The sequence below is a fragment of the Eleginops maclovinus genome, chromosome 22 (genome assembly GCF_036324505.1).
Source record: "Eleginops maclovinus isolate JMC-PN-2008 ecotype Puerto Natales chromosome 22, JC_Emac_rtc_rv5, whole genome shotgun sequence".
Classification (NCBI taxonomy): Eukaryota; Metazoa; Chordata; class Actinopteri; order Perciformes; family Eleginopidae; genus Eleginops; species Eleginops maclovinus.
The window spans coordinates 17,819,095-17,836,824 of NC_086370.1; the positions used below are offsets into that span (position 1 = coordinate 17,819,095).

At 38.6% G+C, this 17,730-nt stretch overlaps 2 protein-coding genes and 1 long non-coding RNA gene across 4 annotated transcripts in view; 1 reads left to right on the plus strand and 2 right to left on the minus strand.

Moving 5' to 3' along the window:
• Positions 1-5,938, minus strand: part of LOC134858936 (uncharacterized) — a 38,780-nt gene extending 32,842 nt beyond the window's left edge. The window contains exons 1-2 of one of the 2 annotated variants that reach the window (XR_010165021.1): positions 5,706-5,938; positions 5,586-5,629 (exon numbers count right to left, since the gene is read on the minus strand). This is a non-coding gene — a long non-coding RNA (uncharacterized LOC134858936). The remainder of the gene's footprint in view (positions 1-5,585; positions 5,630-5,705) is intronic. The other variant, XR_010165020.1, reaches the window with a different exon arrangement.
• Positions 5,767-7,542, plus strand: sf3b5 (splicing factor 3b, subunit 5). Its single transcript, XM_063875169.1, has 2 exons — positions 5,767-5,925; positions 6,862-7,542. The coding sequence occupies exon 2, from the start codon at positions 6,888-6,890 to the stop codon at positions 7,146-7,148; it is 261 nt and encodes an 86-aa protein (XP_063731239.1). The 5' UTR covers positions 5,767-5,925; positions 6,862-6,887; the 3' UTR covers positions 7,149-7,542.
• A 6,001-nt stretch (positions 7,543-13,543) lies between these two features.
• phactr2 (phosphatase and actin regulator 2) overlaps positions 13,544-17,730 on the minus strand; it is a 36,294-nt gene continuing 32,107 nt past the window's right edge. The window contains 1 exon segment of the mRNA XM_063875167.1: positions 13,544-17,574. Within this exon segment, the coding sequence (XP_063731237.1) occupies positions 17,559-17,574 (16 nt within the window). The 3' untranslated portion in view covers positions 13,544-17,558.

Consider the following 17,730-nt stretch of genomic DNA (forward strand, 5'->3'; position numbering starts at 1 on the left):
GTTATACAATTACAAACAATCTTAATCTTAAAGTATTATTGTCAGTTTTTTTAATGCTCGCTTTACAGCAGGTATGTTTCATTACGAGTCGTCTCATCCTGAAGGGTTTAGCAAGTGGCCACTCCCTTGGCATATGGCGCTACGTATTACCCGAGGGGAAGTGAATGAGGTAATGAGGTAACGGACTGAAAGCTGTTTCCCGTGTTTTTTTATTCCACACCTGGATGCATTAATGCATAGAAGTGAGCTTTGCTGATTTCTAGAAACGTAAGTATTTCCCCAACATTAAGGAAAGTTTGAGCTGAATAATGCTGCCAACTCCAATAACATAATGCATACAAATGTGTTGTGTGACCATTGTCAATCCCAGGCATGTTGCCAGGTCACTGTGGTGTCAACGTTCAAGCATGAATGTGTATTGTGGATGAGCTGTTTACACTGGTGAGAAAACGTCATCAGCACAGTCTCAGCAGGGCGTGGGAGTGTTTGCAGCATGCATGTCTGCGTACACGCACTAAACACTAGCCTGTCCTGTATGGGTTTGTCAGGGACCCAGGCATTATGTTATTGGAGTTGGCAGCATTATTATACCTGTCATAGCGATTTGTATCAAGCGGCGTTGAATGTCCCCTCTTTCTGCAGAGATGGAGCGCTCGTTCAGACGTCATGTTGTGAAGATGCCCTTGTCGGAAAGCGAATCATCCAAACACAAGTTAAATGGCGAGGTATTACAAATCATTTGTGTGGAGAATGATAAGGGTCTTTATCAGAAGACTTAGGATCATTTTGCATTAAAACAATTATAAAGAATTGCATTACTGTGGCTAATTTCCCCCTATATGGTACTATAGAATATGCTGTTTTCAGGATCACCTGCCAACTTATTCACCTCTGTTAGGATCTTCTATACATGTACATTGGACTTATTTATTGAGGTTAATCTTGTAATAACGATGCATTTAAATACAGTTCTTCTGCTGTACATATTATGATATTATATCAACGATCAAGTACATGTTTTGTACATCCTGGAAATCATGTTTTTTTTTTAAGTGATTCAGCGGCATATTTTCTGTAGAAGCATCTGCAACATGCCATGCCATACTATGTGCTTCAGTGCAGTATCTGTACTTACAGGAAATGTGCTTACTGCTCAAATGAGAAAGTATCGCAGTACCGAGGACCTTGTAATTATCTGCTTCATACTATACATTGCCGTTACGCTCTGAAGGCTCCAGGGAAAACACCAAGGCTGGATTTTCATTTTATCTTTTTTCTCAGGTCACAACCTAAGCCACAGGCTCTTTACTATAGTAGCATGCTTGAAATATGAAGAAGTAATGACTTTTTAACAGCAATAAGAGATATATCCTTATGAAACCCTAAATTGCAAGTGTAAGAAAGTAGTGAGATTGTACGTTTAGAACCATGGCAAATCCGATTGGCTTTGAGTTTGCAACCTCTCACTGTCAAAGAGCAGCAGTTTCTTCAGGCTATTTCACAGCTTGATGAATGGCTTGCTAGCTGACATCATCCAAATGAGAGGAACATTGTGTTTTGCTTGTGTGCTTCACAGCATGTCAGTAAGATGAACAGTGGCTGGTGTCGAGAGAATCTCAGGTGTGCTGGGAAAATAAAAAGCCTTGGGCTGTACAGTGAAAAACAGAACGGATGTACGCCCAAACCAGAAACCATGTCAGCTGGTCAAGCTAATGAACCAGCAAACAAATGACCACTGAGTCCTGTAAAGCTGCCGACCACCTCATTACTTTGTCAGCCAATAAACCAGCCACCCAGCAAATACCAGCAGTTCGACAGCTGACCAATGAAACGCCTCGGTTTGTCTTTAGACTAACCAGCCATCACTGTAACAACCCTACAGGGTGTAGTGAAGTTCTTTAGGCATTTGATTTAAATCACTGGATGTATCGCTGACTCCATTTTTTACTGGGCTATCACTCAGCAGGACTGTGGGGCACAGGAGCCATCCAGACAGGCAATATTCCCATCCATCCACCTGATTTCATTACTCTCCTCTACCGTAAGTGCTTTGCAGTTCCCTGGTCTGCAGAAAAATTGGCTATCAAAATTTGATTATCATGCCCCTGTGACTATTATATTACCATAGATGTTCCTCACCAAAAATGAGAGGAAACTACAACCGAGTGCAAAAACAGAAAGGACAAGAATTTACATTAAGATCTTCACTTGTGTGACACATCACCTTTGAGGTAAACATTAGATGTGTACTCAATAAACACATTAGTGAAACTTCAATGCATTAGATACTGGTGTCCTGTATTTGAAGAGCATCATCAGACTCTGGTAGTGCACACTTGCGTACCTTTCTAAATTGCATTACTATGATACAATATACCTTCTACATAGACACACGCCTCACTAGCTGGTCTTTTTAAAAGTTAAAAAAAGGTAACTTTATTGTCAATCAGACCATACAATAAGTAATTATACAGAGGAACGAAATTGCATTTCACCATACTCCAAAATGTGCAGTAGCCTACTATTTTTAACACACAACATATAATATAACAGTGCACACAGACATAAACAAATAGACACAACATATACAGACAGACAGTGGGCGTATGCAGAATAGAATATTCACAGTGTGCCAGAACCTGATTCAATTTTGAAGTATGTTACTAAGGTGCAATAATAAAAAGGTGCAATATAGCAAAGTGCAGAATAGCAGCATGGAGATGTGTGCTAACATGTATGATACTGTGCATATAAAGAGCATAGTACAGACATTGAGTTTAAATTAGTTTAACATTCAGTTGGTCTTTTTGAATGCCAGAGTTGTCATGTTCATGGAATTTTCATGAGTGAGTTGAGTAGTCGGATGGCCTGTGGGAAATGGTATTCAAGGTTACGTATAGAATACCTGATGGATAGATGGATAGATGGATGGATGGATGGATGGATGGATGGATGGATGGATGGATGGATAGATAGATAGATAGATGGATAGATAGATAGATGGATGGATAGATAGATAGATGGATAGATGGATAGATGGATAGATGGATAGATGGATAGATGGATAGATGGATAGATGGATAGATGGATAGATAGATACATTATTGATCCCAAATTGGGAAATTCTTCTTTTTTCATTGATACAGAAAATAGTGTTGCTTATAACCAGGTTGAAAAATAAAAGTTCTGCTGTGTGCTAAGATAGTAAATTACAAAAGCCTGAAAGGGAATATATGTATTATCAATGATTGTATAAAAATCTGCTTGAATCCTCTAATAAGTGTTGAAAATCAATGTACCGGCACAGACTGTGAAATGGAAATTCAAAAAAGACCAGCTAACATTGGCCATGATCAAACACAAGTGGAGATAATGAGAAAGGAGTAGAATAATTTAACAGGCTGTAATGAGTGTCAGTGTTTCCCAAAGATCTGAAATATACTTGAGGGGGGTGCAAATGACTGGGCACGGGGGGGGGTGTCGTGCTTTACCTTTTAAGTGTCAGGTACAGGAGGCATAGAGCGAGGAGCGGATGGCGACGTGCTCGCGGACGGATTAACAAAGAAAACAAAAACTAAATGGGTCGTCTATGTGTGGGAAACCCTGAGTGCGCATCTCATTTTTGCCTCTTCAATGTCAGTTCTCCTTCTTCAAGTGGATGTCAAAGGTAAAATGACATACAATGCCATTTTTATTCTCATTCTGATGTAAATCTAAAATCCTTTCCCATCTGCTGCACTCATTGTGCATTCAGCCAGATAGATACCTTCTCACTGTATCCCTCAAAACGCATTGAAGTCATTACTTTTCCTATGTAACACTAAAAGACTGAATACACTGCATTATGCCAGAAACATAATGGAATGAAAACCAATCAACGCCTCCAAACTCCTCTTTTTTTATATCTTTGATGAAATAATGACAATAAACCATCCCCACCACAGTTAAGGTGTCTTTGACCCCAGCGGCTTCTGCCAGGATGTGCCATCAGAAAGGTAATTTCTATCTCTTGCTACCATAAGCCTTCATATCAAGATATTGTCCGTAGGGGTTTTTCTACATAGCACGTACAGACTATTAATAGTCATGGACAGCAATCCCCAAGGGACTTATTGAATAGGTATGCTGTGTATAGTTCAATCATACATTAAAGGGGCGGTAAGGGGCAGTGGTGGCGAAGTCCATAGGGGGTTGGCCTGGGAACTGGAAGGTCACCAGTTCAAGTCCCCGAAAGACCTAGTGCCACCGTGGTGTCCCTGAGCAAGACACTGGTTACCTACACTGCTCCCCGGGCGCCGTACATAATGGCAGCCCACTGCTCCTAACACTAGGATGGGTCAAATGCAGAGACCGCATTTCGTTGTCCTAGTACTTGTACTCTGTGCAATGACAATAAAGTTGAATCTTTATCTTTATCTTTAAAGTGAATCTCAATGATGTGATCTTATATCAAGATGGATGTTTTCTCTATATACCTTAACTTCTGACGATGATGCCTAGCTAACAGCATGTCAGTGATACTTGTACTATGCTTCTATTGCCGTTAGAGCGCAAACTTTGTCAATTATTTTAAGTAGTTATTTCCATTTATTGAATGCTGAATTAAAATCAGAAACAGCACCACCCACATCTTTGGATAATTAACCCCTTTCCCACACATACCATAACTTTTAAATACTCAGGCAATTCCCTCTTTGTCTTATGGGAAAGGAAGCCAGAGTCAATTTTCCATTAACAAATTTCAACAACATGACAAGTAGCTGTAAATCTTCCACACGGGAAAAATGCAGTATAGTTCCTGGGTAAGGTGGCAAAAAACGATAATGCTTTATGTATGAGGCTTATGCACCATATCTGTGCTGTTAGGATAGTCTGACCCAGCAGATGTTATCTGGACAACTGACTATTTATATGTCTATTGCACTCCGGTTTCTAATGAAAGGAGGTTGACACAGGTCAACAAGCAACAAACTAATAAAACACTTGAAATCGAAAAAGAAAATTACCTGTGCTAGCACCAGGACATTAATTATCCAAGGTACAAAGCGTTCCCATCAAGGGACTGCATGGTTGGAAATAACTAAAATAAGATGTACAATTACTCACTGATAACCTCAATATAATGTTTTCTGCATTATGGAGCTTAGCGGATGAATGGACTTTATAAGTGGGATGAACAACAACTACACAATCATTAAAGAGTTATTGTAATACAAATCTAATTTGCTTAATAATAAAATAAGCTTTTTAAGCTATTTGATTAAATGAGGGAAAATCCTAAAGAAAAGTTTTGCCTGTGAATATAAATGTGCTTTTAATGTCATCTCAGAAGATGCAGGCAGTGGCTTGATTAAAGGATTAGAAACAATCTTTGAAATTCAAGCAATACCAGCAGATGACAAATGGGGTTACCTTAAATGTTGTATTAGCAACACATTAGCCTCATACAGTCAATCTCTTTACATATTCATGCATACAGCTAGTAGCCATTAAGGGTAACTCAATCAGCACTTAACTAATGGCAGGAAACGTAGCAACTCAAATAATTAATAACAGTTACAAAATAACTTATGAAGTAAGCCAACCTGAAGATAATGTTCAAACGAAGGTCTCATATACAGCTTGCATCCTGAATAAAGAGATAACAGTATTGTTGTTTGCTACCAAAAGAACACTTAGTCACCAAACAAAAATGTTAAACTTACATGTGGTGGGGTTGCCAAATTAACAGCGTGCCAGACAGTTTCCAGTCGTTTTGGATCTGAATTTGAGAAGCGGAACGAAAGGTTACCGCCTGTGTTTCTTGCCGGTCCGTTGCACAGGGAAAACCTACCGGAAGTTATCGTTCTATTGCATTTCAACCATAGCAACGAAGTGGCGACGAACATCTTTTGACTTCGTTCCTAAACTATTTAATATTATCGAGTAAGTACATTTAGCCTTTTAGAGCTATATCATTACTGAGTATCCGTTATTGATACCCAAGCTGTTAGTTTAATTAACCGGTTGAAAAGCTTTTATCAGTGCTAACAACAACGAGCTAACAACACGCTACTGTTAGCAAGAAATGCATTGAAAAAAGCGTTAGCATGCTAACTGCTTCTTTGTGTTCGTCTACGTTTACGTTTATATCGAGCATGTAACTGACTCAAAGTTTAATCGAAGTACATAAACGCGGTTGTTTTTACCGTGATTTAGTGAGAGCAGTTGTGTTAAGAAGTCTAAATTATAATCGTTTCTATAGAGGGGGAGGTAGTTGTAGTCTCAAAATGTTGAGCACGTAACCATCTTTAACACAGATAAAGTGAATTGCAAAGACGAGATCCCGTTCTGTTTGTGATCTAATCAGTGAAACTAAACATTAATAAATGATTCCTTCAAATTTACTTTTTGCTGTAATAGTCAGAATTGGGTTTATTTCCAATTAGGTTTACACACACGAGGAATTTGCTTAGGTGTAAATGGTGCATATGTAGTAAGAAGTAGCTCATTATAAATGTTAGGGAGCAAATAATACTGAAGTTCTAAAAACATTATGTAATTGTGTGTATATATAACGAATAGTTCTTTAAAATGAGCTGCATTGTTAAAAATGTGTGAGAGTCCAGCAGTGGAAGCAACTTATTTAACGAGTTTGGACAACCACGCTGGTCATTTCAAATAACATTTTAACTTGTATGACAATAACTATTATCATTTGACATTAGTTTAAGTCTACAACCGGGACAGGGACTGACTTGGTTGATAACTAACAGCATAGGGTTTCTTTCCAATGAGCCAGATATGATAGTTTTTTTTAAATGATAACTGTTTGCCTTTGCATGAACATTTATAGTTATATTTTATCTGATTTTTTTCTAGAACCTCTGGGACTCATATCAGCAACAATGACGGACAGATACAACATCCACAGTCAACTGGAGCATCTTCAGTCCAAGTACATCGGCACAGGACACGCCGACACCAGCAAGTGGGAGTGGCTGGTCAACCAGCACAGAGACTCTTACTGCTCCTACATGGGTCACTTTGACCTGCTCAACTACTTCTCCGTTGCTGAGAACGAGAGCAAAGCGCGTGTCCGCTTCAACCTGATGGAGAAGATGCTTCAACCATGTGGACCTCCATCAGATAAACCCGATGATGCCTAGATTACCGTGGAGTGAGCTGCAAAGATTTTTTACACACGTTTTTTTCGGACATACAACTTTATTTACTGTTAAAAAACATTCCCTATTGCCCTCTAAAATGTCCTGTCATCGACTTAACCCTGTATGACCCTGCCTAGATCAAATGGATTGTTTATTTTGCATCCAGACTGTACCACTGAAAAACATTTTTAAATATCAGATGCAGCCCTGCAGTTGTAAGAGAGTTTTGCTACAAGGGGGAAATCATTTAGAGTAGGACATGGCTCCAAGATCTAAACATTTATTAAAGAAGATAACCTGACACATTGGTGTACCGTCATCTGTTGAGTATTTGTATTAACTGATGGAAATTTCTGTTTTGATTTTAATAAAATTCACGTGTTACGCTTTAAAATGTAGTAACTTCTTTTCCTTCTCTTAAATGAGTCAATACCCAGGCTACCTACAGATGGGTGACCAATTCAAGTTGGACTAACAAAAAGGGACTTGTCTCACTGTTGGGCCACCATGAGAAAACAAATGATTCAATGCACCTTGGTTAGGGTTACTCAAGTCTCTAATGCTGTAGAAGAGATAAACACTATTCTGCTATAAGATATCGGCTTCATTGGTATTATTATGATGATAGTGAAGCAAGCTCGGCTTTAGTTGTGATAAAATGTTCTCTCAGATTCAACACCCAATTATCCCATTTATTTCTTAAGTAAACCTATCCTGCCCTGTATGGTGGCATTTGCATAAAGGTATGGTATAAATAAGATACATTTTATTTGTTTTATTCCATCACTTAAGTTTGAATTTCAAAGAACAGAGAAAATTACAATCAGTTTTTTTTTTTGACCTTACTGTTAAATAAAATGGCGAAAACTAATTCAAATGGGCTCAAAAGTCTTAGTCTGGCACTGTTGAAAACTAGTTCTTAATTTGCTGCTTAAAGTTTAGCGTTTTAATTAAGTTAAAGTATGCACTGCACAGCATTATGTTTCAGCAGTTTCATTTGTTTGGCCTTACAGATTCTTCAAAATGTCCACCTACAGTCCCTCACACATGCACCACATTCAGGTGCGCACACACATTTTCTGCGGCCAATAATCCGACCAAGATCAGCTGTGCATGAAATAAACCAGCATCCTGACACGCTTTGTCTCGTAATTTCTGATTGTACATTCTGAAGATGCCACGTTATAAACCTGTGTTTATTTGCATAGAGGTTTTTATGTCACTCAAATCCAGGAACGTAGTTTGAAGAGATGGCTGATTATATACGATGTCAGTGGTGAATAGAGCTTCTCATTGCCTGGTGTCATTCTCTACATTTACATATCTGAAGAGCAAGTGATAGCAATTAGATCCCAAAGTGCAAATGATCTTCTTCTTGAGCACTTGTACTGTGAAAGAAGATCAAAATTGATTCAGTGTTGAATTTGAATCTCCCTTTGAACAGGAGTGTCAGTTTAATATGCTAGCTGTCAGAAAAGGTTGTTATAATGCAAATGAATAGAATTGATGTTTGAAGCTGTGGTCAGTACAAAGGCTCTTGTTTATGCTGAGGTCCACTGCGTGACCAGAAAAGAGCAGCAGGTGCCGAGGCTTGTCTTGCTGACTTCAGGTGATTCATCGAAGCATACTGCTGCCTAAATTCACACACAAACACAGACACTCGCTTTCGAGAGGATGCTATGCGTGACTCATTGTTGGATTGAGAGACAAGTCAGTGGGTGCCAAGGAAGTTCCTGTGTTGAGCATCTCGTCTGTGTGTGTGTGTTTGTTGGAGGGTTACTTCGTGGGGTAAGTCCTTGCCATCTGTCCACACCGAGAGTCGTGAAGTCGGCGCTGCCAAGTCAGGCAGGAAAGCAGCGAGAGGTCTGTCTGTGTGCCGTCACACTCCCACATTAAACACTCACATAAACTGACACATTAACAGATGCCTGATCCTCAGTTTCCAGCGACATCAGCAGAGATGGACTGTCCTTTTTTTTTAAAGGGAATGGCTTGCAGGTGGGTGTACTTTAATTATAGGCTCTCACCGCCACAACATGCACTCTGACAGAGACCTTCCTGCACACCTATCTTTCATTAGCAGTTGTATTTCAGGGTAAAATACCGTGTTGAACCACTAATAAATTCACAAGCATAAATTATTGTGTAAAGGTATCATAAAACGTTTCAACTTCTCACCCATGCAGCTTACACCCTGAGAAAAACTCACAGGTGCATTTACAGTGTTGAAAGATGTTATATGTCATAGGTATATGAAATGTGCCCGTACAAAAAGCAATAAAAACTGTGTAATGTGTTTTCATGCGACAGAGGGAAAGAGCAGAGTAGGTAACACTGCTCATTCAGTGGTGTATTTTCCTTCTGGAGACCTTACAACGACCATAAACATTTTGTCCTGCGCAGTATTTATAGTCACTTCACAAAGACTCCAACAGTGCAGGGACATAACCCTAACACACATCCTATATTTGAAGTTAACACTGTTTGCAATTCCTGGAACTTAATGATCACATATCAAATGCAGCTATAACGTTTTGAATACCCTCTTGTGCCTCCAGCTGATGGATGGACCCTAATAATAATGGAATAAAATGTTCTTTTGTTTTCCCGCTATGTGTGCTTGTATTATATTTCTATTTCTTCTAAGTGTTGATTTAAATCTACAAAATACTACATATATTAAAAAAAACATGGTATGCTGATATGATATAATGCAGTACTGTACTACTAACACAGTATTTCAAGTATCTAGATTTGGTCCACATTGACAAAGTACAAAAGTGAAATGCTCTTTCAGGTATAATAACAGGATCATATAATAACCATAACAGCATAATACTGTGAAAAGGTCCATTCTGCATATTGAGTACTTTTGATTTTGATAAAGTACATTCATCAGATAATTCTTCTGTATTCTTTGCTGTGCTCCATTTGAAGTATACTGTACCTGGTGAAGACGCTCCACCACACCAGTACTCAGGTTAATAAATCCTTGCTTTAACACGTCACAGCCAAACACCCACTGAATCGATCTCATCTCACATGGACACTTCATTATCACTCCCCCTCTGTGACGAATCAGGACCCACCGCTTCTTTATAGTTCAGGCAATTAATGTCATCCACTCACATGACCCTTTGAAAGCCATAGTTCGAAATAATACCTTGCTGGGTATTGGGGCATGTTTGTATTTTTAAATAGTTGCTTTAAACCACTCTGTGTTCATGCTGTGACCGCCTTGTTGGCGCCTCTGATTACACAGGACATTGGTTGAAAAGGTCCAAGAAGTACATTCAACCTCGTCAAATAAAAATGCTCCCTCGATCCAATTATCCCTGCCCTTCTCTGCCACCCACCTTTTTTATCCTTCCATCGGCTTCAACCTTCCTTCTCCATTGTTCTCCTCTAAGCCCTCCGCTCTCATCTTCTTTTCTTCTATATACACCCCTCCTATCACAGCCTCCTCTTCTCCGCCTGTCGGATTCTTTCTCCATCTCCACTGCTTAGATATGCTTGCCAGTAGAGTGGAAATACCCAAGATAACAAACACAAGTAAGTGCATGCATGGAATATTTTCTGTGACGATAATGCAAAAAGGGATAGAATAGTGACACGCAGAGGAGAGAAGCTAATGAATGCTGGATCAGGGTGATAAAACAGACATTGATGGGCGTCTCAAATGTGCAATGACAAGTCCGGTCTAATCAGGTTTTACGAAATAAAGGTTATCACCCTCACTTCTAACACAGCAATCCTTTTCATTCATTTCTATAGTAGAGTAGGGAAAGTTAAAAGCTAACCTTTCATGCATTTTATGCAAATAACGCAAGAAATTTGATAAGGGCAATGACTGTAGTAAGACTAGGTGGATAATACCTTTTAATAACACACTTTTTGTTACCCTGTGTGATATCTAACTGATGATTTATATCCACTCCATTTTCCAGTCCTGTAGAAGTCCTGCATTACAGTCGAGATCACCAGGGAGTGTGCCAGAGACCAAACTGACATCACACTCTGCCTGGGAAACTTCATTACCTTGGTGTGTGTGTGTGTGTGTGTGTGTGTGTGTGTGTGTGTGTGTGTGTGTGTGTGTGTGTGTGTGTGTGTGTGTGTGTGTGTGTGTGTGTGTGTGTGTGTGTGTGTGTGTGTGTGTGTTTTCTGGCTTCTGACTCTTGGGGGATTAAAAGAGGAAACTTTTGGAGAAGATTGGCTTTTTATTACTTTGGAAAAAAAGAGCCCAGTTTGGATTTAAGCTATAGGTGCAGAGCTCAGGTCGGTAAATAGCAATGAGATGCACTTTATAGCTTAGATAAAGGTGAGGATTTAACGGAATAGTGTGATAAGGGGAGAGAAGTAATAACTTTAGTCAACACGTTTTCCGTCACTGACGACACACGGTAGCACTATGTAGGCCGATTGTAAAATCTAATTCAAAGCCAGCAGGTTACCAGAAAAACCGTAAAAGGTTTCAATCCCTGCTGTTAACTTGTCAAGTATTTGACTCTAATTTCCTACCACCCCTGTCTCTTTACCAATCTCCCTGTCTCCTTCAATCTCTTTCCTTTTCTTCTTCAGAACCAACTCCATTATGACTGCATTCTCTTTAAAAGCTGGCAGGCTCCAACTCGTCCTCTGGATGAGACTGAATAGATAGGCTGGTACTCTGATACTTCACTCGCCTTAGATGCTCCCATACAAACCAAAATAGGTTTGGAGCCATTTGCAGCACACGCATTAAGATGCCAAGCAGTATGAGACCTCAACATTTATTTAGGAAAATGTAGTTTTAATGGCATAGCAGAGTAGAATCTCAGTCCTGTTTGTCACATTGTGTTTGCAAATTGGTTGCTGAAAACACATTTGAATTAATGACTCCCTGTTTGGAAAGCAGCTATTAGTGAATGGAGTTTTCTTATTTTGCATAAGTCATATTAAATTGATGTGTATAACAGCATGAAAATGATTTAATGTTTAATAGACTCAGCCTCTGTTGGATGAATAAAGGGATTCTGACGGGTGAAAAGACAAGAGGAGAAGCATGAGCAGGCTACCAAATGTTGCTTTAACTGCAGTAGACAGTGTAATTGGATACATGACATTTATGACATCAATGTGAACTTGACATAAAGAAAGACTAGAAATAATGAACACAAGAATCTATAGCCATGCCGGGGCTCTATGAGGCTGTACACATACAAGCGCTTTGAGCTAAATGCTAACAGATGCTAACACTGACAATATCAACGTGTCTAATCAGAATTCCTTTATTCGTCCCACAAAGGGAAAATATATACGTTGTTAAAGCAAAGTATAGATAGAGACAGAGAAAATAAAACACTATTATAAAAAGGAGTGCACGAAGCATTGAAAATAAAAATGATAAGAATTTACAAAAAGATAGTAAGTAGCAGGTCTAGCTAGCATTTGCTCATTTGCGCTGGATGTAAAGCATGTGAAGCTGATGATAAAGTCATTCGTTTTTGCAGGTATTCAGTCAAAGGATTGCAGAAATATTAGTTTTTCTCCAAAGAATCATGATATTTTTATACCAAATTGAATAGCATTCCATCTAATAGTAACACAATTACTCAGAACCAAAAATGTAGTTTTTGTGATGGATGAAAGTTTAGAGGATCACCAAGTGTTGGTCCTTCTGGAACACTACATTTCTCTCTAACTTTTTATCTCTGGACTGAAGTGGTAGACTGAACAACACTTCATATTCCTTTGAGCCAGACAGTAAAAAAATCCATGTGTCTCCTCTCTTTGGGCAGAATCATTACCGTTACCTTTTGTAACCCCATAAGAAACTCAATGAGAGCCAAAGGGCACAGCAATGTTCAGGGCAGATTTCTCAGGATAATTAAAGTCAGCCTCCACAATTATTCAAATACAGAGTAGATGGAAGGTGATGAGAAGAGATCAAGTTACAAGCTTTCTTCATTAAAGAAAAAAATCTAATATCCTAGAAACGCTTAATTGAAACTAATTGCCGCACTGATGAGTTTTCTACATAGGCTCTTAAGATGTTTTACAGCCACCCTTGTGATATACGTGGAAATGAAAAAAAATTGGCTCAGTTTTAAATTATTTTAGGAAATCTGCAAGGAATGATGTATTTAAAATAAAATGCTTCCGAGCTGTCTTTCCATTTTATGTCTCTGAAGAGTGAATTACAAAGTGTAGTCTCCTAAAACCTGCTCTATAAGGGAGTGCAGTGCATTGCAATAGAACTTTTTTCCTACATGTTCTTTGTGAATGTTAATGGATTATAAAAAGATCTTTCACAATACTCATGCCTCTACATTTTGCACTCCCGAATGCATCCATAATATTCACTGTCTTCTATTATTTCCTTGATAGCGATAAAACTAATGAGGTGACAAACAAAATAGTTTTCAATGATTCTTTATATACAAAAACAATATACACAGTCTGGACATAACAATAGCTGTTTGGGAGATATACGACATCATCCTTTGACTTCAAAGATCCTAAAAATAAAAATCAATGCATTACAATGACTGTTTTTCAAATTGGAAGCTTTACATTGTGACTGACACTTTTGACTCTCCAGAAATCACTACACCTTCCTGTGAATCGGACATAATGAAGATAAAATAACATGTTGAGGATTAAGGGCTTTTGGCAGTCAGATTATGGCTCTCTGATTTGATTTTTGAATGTGATATAAGAAGCGTCAAGCACCATCACAAGAGCAGAAGTCCTCAATGTAAACGTTTCCATGAACTGGTGGTAGTTTACGGTACTGCAAATTAACAGCAGCACCCTGGAAAAGCAAGTGTGTTAATGTCTGTGAATGTTTAAGCCGCCTCAACAGGAATTTTAGAGGATTTAAAAAAATAAAATCGAATAGCAGGAATTGTTTGTTTGCTACTGTAATTTCACATATTCCACATTATCAACAAACCAAGGGTTGTGTGGTGTGTTAAAACTTTGGTCTCAATAAGGTTAATTGTATTTATCTTACAGCTTAATTTAGGATGAGATAAAACAGACTGCAGTCATAAACATTTTACAGGACCTGCTCCTTGTGATTAATACTGACTGGTTTAAACATCTGTCAATGCTCGTCCACACTCAACGGCTTCGACTATATGCAATACCTAATTCTATACTGGATGTTTGCATCAGTAAACAGAAACGAAACAAACTTGATTATAGATATGGTGACAGACCAGACTCCCCTGTATTAAAAAGTTACCTGCGTATTAAAATAGATAACACCAGATGCAAGCAGCATAATCATGTTTACTCAGCCATGACTCAATCGAAGCTTTCCACCACAAGTAAGACTTTTCATTTTGTATGTGAAACATTATTTTATTTTACAGTATTTGCTGAATTATGTTCACCTTTATACAGAAAAGGCAGATATATTTTTCTTAAGATATGTTTCTGGACGCTGTTTCCTTTATTATAGAGCATAGATAATGAGATATGGGAGATTTGGAGGGGACCATATGCAGCAGGAGTCGAACCCGCGCCTTTGCTGTTAGGACTCAGCATTAGTACACGGTACATAAAGAAGCTAATTTCACAGTATGTGCAGCCAATCACACTTTTAAAATGTACTGTGCCCAAGCCAATGTTGTATAAATTCTCAAGTCATATCCTAGTTTGTGCAAGGTGACCTGAGGTTATCGGAAGAAATAAATCTAACTTGAAGTCCGGAACGGATAATAAATTGCTTTTCAACTGAGTCTCCATCTATTAAAACCTACTGCACTGCACCTGCTGACTAAAGTTGAAGTGAAGGTGGAACAGAATAGGAAATAAGCAGTGAGAGATGATCTTGTCCATGATCTATTTAGGAAACAGGACATTTATTTTATATACTGTTCTCAGTTTGAAGGGAACTGTTGATTTCATTATTATTGTCTGGGGATCATTTAAAAAAGACCACTGAAATCAGAGCTTAAAACATGTTCTATCATACTGGTAGTAAAAGTGATTTAAATGTATGCACATGCTCGATATACATTATGTACAAAATAATCAATATACATAACAACATAGACAATGACATGAAGGAATACTGTTGGTTGTTTTCCATCACTGTACATCATTTCATGAGACAACCTCCGCACACATTCAGAAGCACAAAGGAGAAATGTGTCCTTTTCAGCTACTATTTGGGAGAATGACGTGTCATGTTGAAATCTGTGGTCTATTGTGAGAACACACGTCTTTGGACGTCAGAAAGCTCAATCTGCCAATCACTTTTCATCAAACATCTTCTTGACAGTTCGAATGGGCTGGGAAGAAAATCACTCGTGTTTTGTTTTTCTGTCAATGCTTCTCGGATTAGTCCTTAAAATACATCTGAGAGCAAGTTCTAAGTTAAGATCCCCTGTGTTTCTACACGGTGAGCTCAGTGTCTTTCAAACACAAAAAAAATCATTATTAATTGACCGCCTTTGCATTTTGCGCTAACACACACCTTAAGCAGAAAATCTTTAATTGCACTGAAGGGGAACAGTGAACCAATGACCACAACCACCTAAGCCTAGTTGCTAATAAGCATAAACAGCTTTAAAGTTTATCTTTAAACAGCTCACAATAAATATCAATTTAGATGTAAGTGAGTCTTGAACTTTTGCAAAATGAAATCCCATTAAGAAATACATTGAGCTGTTTACAAATCTCTCCAGGTCCTGCTTAGATATTTTAGTTTAACTTTAAATGTGCGATAAAAGGAATAGTTTAACATTTCGGGAAAAGCTATTATTCAAATTGGTTAGAGTTAGATGAGAAGATTCATACTTCTCACATACTGTGTGATATGAAAAATCTACCATCTACCATCACCTTTACCATTCCCCTTGCTCCCAGTGTGAAGTTAGCTGAACTAAGCTAATCACACGATGGTGGTATCGATCTTCTTATCCAACACAAAGCAAGAAAGTTAATAAGCGCCTTTCTTTGCTGCAACTTTTATTTTGGCTGACGGTTTATTTGCTGATTATTTTCTCTAGAAATATGATAACAACTGTTTCATCTACAAATTGTCAGAAAAACTAAATCACAATCTGTCTCGCAATTTCTTGGCAGTGTTGCTTCAAATATGACTGAATATCATAAAACGATTAAATTAGTTGCATATTAAGTTTTGTAAATTGGATACATTTTTTGAGCTCTAGTGTATTTCCCAAAGTTAAACAATTCCTTCAAATGATCTGGTTTGAAAATGGAAAACACTGTGTTTTTCACCGTCTGTGCTGGCTTCAAGGTGCATGTTAGGACAAGATCTAAAAAGGACCACTTGTGAGCAAATCTCCTGCGTATCTATCGTTGGGCTTTCAGTCTAAATGCAAAAGCATGTTTGAGGAAATGGAAAATAAAGTACTTCTTTTAGAGGACTGTTTGCTTCAGAGTTGAATCTCTGAGCGCCCGTGCTCTATTCATATACCACCACAGGGAGTCTGCCATATGAAATCCCCTTAATAGAAGATCAACATTCAATTGCATTTCTGCTCTTTCATCGGAGGTCAAATTAAAAGCCACAAATGAAAAACTGGAGTCAAAGCTTAAAGTGGATCAAACAGCAAGTCCAGCACTTTGTGATCCGAGGTGTGCACTGAAGCACTCAATACAAGAAATATGATGTTACATGATCACCGTGTATCATCGGAAGGACTGCTGAAGGATTACAATTGGCCAGAGTTAGAGTGATTTCCATTGCACTTCACTGTGAGGGCCTCAGGCGCTGAGCAACCCTTCATCTTCATAAATATAACACTTGCAGATTATTCTTTATCTATATACACATCTCCATCCTCACAGTCTATAACTCTTATGATATAATGCCCTCTAGTGGCAATATACTTTAAATATGTCTAAAAATGAACTGCAGTATTTCAGATTCAGCTCCGAGAGGCCTTCTCCTTCCCTCTGCTCTATGACATAGGCACTGACATCAGCACACAAACACCCAATCACTGCCATTTCCTGCTCTGGGAGGATGTCCGTATATGGCCATTTGGCAGCTTCATGACAAGGCATACCTTGGCAAATACACAAACCATTTAGTACTGTTAGGCCACATTCACTGCTAAGAGGGTGATTATGCCTATCCCCCCCAGGACTTCCCATGACAAATCCTGGAGTGAACCAGAAACAAACATACTAGCAGGTTTTGGCTATCTACAATAAATAATCTAATTAGAGCGCTATACAAACTACTCTTCTTCTGACTGTAGATATGTGCAAATGTTTCACTGGTGTCCATGACAGCCACGGCCTTAAGACACACCTGTAGCCGTCACTAAAGACAGAAGTACATAACATCGGGTGCAAGAGGATCCCAAAGCAGAGTGAGCTGTACTGCAGGGAGCCGTGCACCAGGAGCTTGTGCTGCTGACGTCCATCTGGCAGCGAGAGCACTTAAGGCCGATGGAATCTGGAGAAAAATAAACAACAAACACAGTCTTAGTTCATGAAAAAACAACACGCACATACACATTTTGAAAGAAAATGTAATACTCGATCAATAGAAATCTAATTTTTAGTTGCTGCCAATTCAGAGCCAACGTGCATCCAAAGCAATTTAGGGTTT

What these genes read in the sequence shown, in the direction of transcription:
- sf3b5 (XM_063875169.1), top strand. Translation starts at nt 6,888, where the DNA reads ATGACGGACAGATACAACATCCACAGTCAACTGGAGCATCTTCAGTCC.